The sequence below is a fragment of the Cryptomeria japonica genome, chromosome 5 (genome assembly GCF_030272615.1).
Source record: "Cryptomeria japonica chromosome 5, Sugi_1.0, whole genome shotgun sequence".
In the NCBI taxonomy this organism is placed as follows: domain Eukaryota; kingdom Viridiplantae; phylum Streptophyta; class Pinopsida; order Cupressales; family Cupressaceae; genus Cryptomeria; species Cryptomeria japonica.
Genome location: NC_081409.1, coordinates 143550733 through 143556631, shown reverse-complemented (window position 1 = coordinate 143556631; position 5899 = coordinate 143550733). Strand labels below are relative to the sequence as shown.

General features: G+C 35.2%; 1 protein-coding gene across 1 annotated transcript; it reads left to right on the top strand.

The window, feature by feature from the left end:
* Positions 1-1226: 1226 nt before the first annotated feature.
* LOC131028494 (ubiquitin-conjugating enzyme E2 27-like) lies at positions 1227-1814 on the top strand. The gene has a single exon (XM_057958775.1). It carries the CDS (start codon positions 1227-1229, stop codon positions 1812-1814), a length of 588 nt encoding a protein of 195 aa, XP_057814758.1.
* Positions 1815-5899: the final 4085 nt, after the last annotated feature.

Sequence of the window (5899 nt, the reverse complement as noted above, 5' to 3'; positions counted from 1 at the left end):
GGCCCGAAAGATTTACTCTCCTGATTTCTGATACTTCTATTATTACTCATGTGAACAATCTCTGGTATGCTAACCTCTCCAGTGGCAGAAGAATTTTAGTAGGTTGTGGAAAAGCACTATTGAACCCAAAGTCAAATGCTTTAAGTGGTTGCTTATTCTTAACATGCTTCCTATAAGGGGGAACTATGACTCGCATGATATTTGCTCCATATGTAAGGTGCCTGAGACTGGCAGGCATATCCTCCTTGAGTGCTCTATTGCTAGGGAAGTATGGTTGATGTTTGGCTTTTCTTTCCCCCACCTAGTTAATATCATGGAAATTATTTCTGGTTATATTCATGGGCTGAAAAAAGATACAAATCTACAGATTTTGTGGCCAGTCCAGGCCCTTACTGAGTCTTTTTGAAGACTTACCTTTTATAATATTGCCACGCAAGTCATATTCATGCTGAACGTGGAAAGGACCAAGCTCAGGAGATTCATGAGGGATGGACACGCAACGATGTTCATCTACGAGCTTAAGTGCGGTTTTGACTGGAGGCACAGTTTTGATGACCTCTCCTCTTTTGAAGAAGCTGTTAGGATGCTGAACAATGAGATCAGGGAGAACAAGCAACCTTCCTATGAGCAGGTGGAGACACTGAGCCAGATCCAGAACCATAAGAGCATTACTTGGATGGAGGGACCCTAGGGATGGACCACCTGGCTTGTGAGTTATGACAACATTCTAAGCTAGTGCTTTTCTTTAAATTTCTCTGCTGGACTTTCATTTTGATAACTCTTCGATACTGTGTAAATTTTGTCTTTATGTTCTTCCTCATGTAACAGAACTTGGGGCAGGCCCTTGGTGGTGACTGCTGTTTTTTATGAGACCCAGCCTCTCTCTTTCTGTTACAGTTCCCTCTATCTTTAATATAAAAAAAAATTGTGTTATAATAAAATAGTTAACACTTTTTTTTTTTTTTTTTTTTTTTGGATTACTTCAATTGTCAAAGCATGAAATAGCGTTGTGAAAGGCAAGGCAGGCAGCGGTTTGAAAAGAAAAGGGAGGAGGGTTGTCGGCCTTGCAACCAAGTAAATCATTTAAAAATAAAACCAAAAACGGATACTACATATATAGACTGCATTTAGGGTTTCTTGATAACACAGAGAGCAACAAGTTTGATAATCCTTTTGTTCTAATTTACAGAGAGAAGACTACTGCCATTAGTATTAGCATTTTGACAATGGTGGACACCAAACGCGTACAGAGGGAATTGACCCAAATAGAGAAAGATATGAATTTAACAGGAGTAAGCATTAAAGTTTTTGAGGAGAATGAGATGTCACATCTGTGTGGAACAATTGCAGGCCCCATGGACAGCCCTTATGAACAGGGCTCCTTCCAGATTGACATTCGTTTGCCAGATGGGTATCCATTTGAGCCACCAAAGATGCAATTTATAACAAAAGTTTGGCATCCCAATATCAGTAGCCAAAATGGTGCAATATGCCTGGATATCTTAAAAAACGAGTGGAGCCCAGCTCTAACCTTGAAAACCACATTAATTTCTTTACAAGCTTTGCTTTCAACACCTGAGCCTAATGATCCTCAGGATGCCATGGTGGCACGGCAATACTTGAATGATTATCCAAAATTCTTGGTCACTGCACGTCATTGGACACAATCTTTTGCAAAGAGGATAGTACTAGGAATGGAAGAAAAGGTATCGAAGTTGGTTGAAATGGGTTTTGATGAAGATGCAGCCAGATATGCTTTAGAAAAACACAAAGGAGATGAAAATATGGCACTTGAGAAGCTTTGCAGCGGCTAAGATAAAAGTTTTGATTGAAAAAGTTCTATATCTCCATCATATTTATATTTTCTAAGATATCAAGTACATTTGCTCAATTTAGCAAACTCTCTATATCTTTCCTTCAATTATGGCTATTATTCTTAGTTAAGGAATGGGCATGGGCTTGTCATGGATATATTTGTTATGAAAAATTTTATTAGCAAATTTAGTAATAATAAGTGGCACGTTTTGTGGAGTTTTCAAGCATATTTGTGAAAAATATGATTCAATCGCACATTTCATTGATTGAAAAAAATAATATTATTATTATTATTATAAATGAAAACAATAAAAATAGAATTCAAAAATTACTTCAAAAGATATGGCATTTAGTATTTAAAGCCTAGTATGTGAAGGCAGCTTAGGGTGTAGAAGTGGCGGTATTTGTGTAACCTATTTTAGAAACAGAGCTGTTTTGAAATCAAACTAATAGTCTCTGTGTTAATTTGAATGTTGTGCAATAAATTGTGGAAATTAGGAAAAAAAATAATAATCTAAACATATAATAGAGAAGAGGTCTGTAAGAAAATGATGCAGCTGCGGGAGTACAACTACTCTCAAGTCGTCTCCTATGCCACTTCTGCCATTCTTATGCTCAACAGTTTCATTGAGGGTAGAGGTGGAGGAGGGCTTTGAGTTAACTACTATACCAATCTGAATAGAAAATATAAAAAATGGTTAGATGGGCGTCAATTGAGAATTTTTTTATATAAATGGATCTTTCCCACTTATAAACAATTATAGAATGTCTTTCAACATTAGTTAAAATGCTTTTATTAAAAAAATTCAAAATGAAGAGAGTTACATAATAACGCGAAGATCAAATACAAAGATAGGCCAAAAAAGTAAACAAAAATAGAGAACTAAAGATCTGCATTCTCTTATCACAGAAGAAACACATGACACAGTTTTTAGGCATGCATATTTATTGTTTTTAATTTTATTTGTGCAAAATAACTCATAAAGGGAAAAAATTAATGATAGTTGTTATTGATAATGAGATAATTGTGTTTGCTATCTTTAAATGTAAAAAAATGGATAATGTTACTTATCTCTTGATCCAGTAAAATAGGTATCTTAGATTCTATGTTAATATAGCTTTCTATTTGGAATCAATTCCAATAGTTTAGGTCAATTTTGTGATTATGGATTTTGACCATACTTAGTGTTTACCTCTAATCTATACTCTATTTCTCACTTAAGATTATCGTAAAAGGGTTTTCATAATGTTTCAAGAAGACAAATTCTCTTAGGTAAACCCTTAAAAGTATGTATAATATAACGCCTTGCGAGGGAACCAAGAGCAATGACAGCGAATAACTCAAATGCATAGCAATTTTATTTTTATTTTTAAAGAAACATAAGACATCAACCATCTTTAACTCGATATAGTACTAAGTGAACACATTATACAATATAGAAGATTCATAACAATGTTTAGCGGAAGATAATCACATCTCATAATTGTACTCTAAGGGTTCATCATTTAAAGATCTATATTAGGTTCATTTTAAAACACCAAATGAAAGATTCCTATGATAACTATTCATTTAGAATAAGAATATGTATGTAATTCACTTAACTCATTCACTTGCAAGGCATCCATAGATACAATTGCATCTATTACAATAGCTCTATTATAGTCTTTTCCACTTGGAAGAATCTCAAATAACTTTTACAGTTACGAATACAAATAAATAGTTACATATTCCATTACATCATTTCTAAAGGATACACTACAAATAATAATATAATGATGAATCATCTCACAATTGAAATATGAAGACACTGAAAAGCACATGGTAAAGATCCATGTAGTTGCACACGAACAAGCCCACCAAAATATACCCAACGGGTGAAAAAGAAATGCCACACAACCATGTGGAACCTATAGGTCTACCCCTTGTGCTAGGAGATAGACACAAGACCCCAATCAATAAATAAGAAGGCTAGGGATAACAAAAATAATCAACCTGATAACCCAGGTACACAAACAACATATTACAAGACAAGAGGATAAAGGTAACAACCAAAATACCATCAAAAGAAGCATTCGAAGACCTCCCAAAGATAGATAACAGATAACACCTCTAAAATAACACACAAAAGACTTCCCAAACAAGAATATCAACCAAAACCTCCAAAATAATTCCCAAATACATTCACACATAAATTGACACAATAGGCTACTAGAATACACAAAGGGAAGATTGTCATCGCATAGCCTCTCATGGGTTATCTTGGCAGTCTGACTCCTCTCCTAACTCTAGACCTCAGCCCCCATGGACAACTCATGTGGAATTATACAATCCTTTGGCGGGGAAAAGGTATTGCATGATCAAGCCAGCTCAACACCTCTACAGATGGACAGGTTGTCATCTCAACACCTCAACATACCAGTAGGCCTTCCCAATCTCACCCTTTTCCTATACAAGCACACGAGGCCATGAGTGGGCACAACATTATCTTATTAGTATGTGTAAAACCCAAATAAATCTCATCCTAAAGTTTAATTAATGTTATCACTTATTAATCTAGTCACCTATGGCTTATCCTAGCAGCCACTTAGGGCCCCAGTCCCCATAGAGAGCCACTCCCCATTAATGTGCCTCGACAACCTATTCCCTATGGATCATCATAAATATCATGAAGCATAAAATAAGCAAATGGGAACATAAATGATCCATACAAATGCACAGATAGCATATTCTACAAATAGGACTTCCAAACATAGACCAATCATAAGGTCGAGTCCTGAAAGGAATCATGACCACAAAACAATTGTTCCACTTCACAAGCCAAATCAAGAATGGGCACATGAATGCTACATTAGTCAGATTAAGCTAAATCAAACACGGACAACCAAAATTGACAAGATAATTGGTCACCTAAGCCTCTGGTACTATCTGGGAAGTCAAATTAGGTCATAATTAAAAACTAATCAAACCTAGAAAAATTTGGGCATGTGGTCATGGAATTCACACAGGTGGTCAAGGAAGTTGCATAGGTGGTCAAGGAAGTTGCACAAGTGGTGCCCTATGTAGGCACCTAAAAATGGTCAATGCTTGTGGTGTCATACTTTAACATTTGTGTTACCTTCTTTTAGGCTTTTTCGCACTCACTAACGATTCCTCTATGTCTCATATTTGATTGTTATCATCTCTTGGCATTGTGTCATTCTTCTCCATTCTTTTCCTATTTGATTCCATTTCCTCAAATTTGACTTAGGTCTTGTCAATGTCAATCCTATTGCTCAATCTGTAATTGTGATTAGTCTTTCATATCAATTGGAGATCATTTTAACCCTAATCAGTGTCAATTAGGGTTTATCTTGAATCATTATCATTTTCAATATCAAACCTCTTTTAATCAACTATCAATCAATCAATTTGCATCCTTATCGATCTTTATCAAATCAACCCTTTTTCATCATTATCAATAATTATAAGGTCAATCTTCATCTATTTGTTATCAGTCTCATCAATCATTAATTCTTGTCAAGATTTGTCGATTTGTCATCAATCCTTTATCAATCATCATTTATCAAAATAAGCCTTTTTGTCAATTTTGATCGATTTGTCATTGGTCTTTATCCTTATCAATTCAAGCAACAAAATCCTTCTCAAACCTTCATCAAGACTTCTACGCACTTGTGAACATAATTTACACACTTGTACCCTCTGTTTTGCACACTCGCTTGACATTTTTGTGCACTTGTAGCACAAAATTGTGCACTTGGGTTTGGTTCATTCTAAATTCAAAATTGTTGAATCTTTCTTAATTGCAAGGTTAGATTAGGACCTTAAAGTGTTGAATATGGCTTAAAATTCATTCACATAGTCCTAATTAGGCATTTGCATTTGTAATGGTGGGAAAATGGTGAATGATAGATCAAGAGGAAAACTACCCTTTCCCTCAAAGAGAGATGAGAGTTTTACTATTGATTATCCTTCAAGCACTTTTCACCATCACATTAGGAAGGGGGAGAAGATAATTCACTAGATTCAATCTCTTCACACAAAGATGGTAGATTGAATTTTGAATGAATTCAGAATGATGAGTTG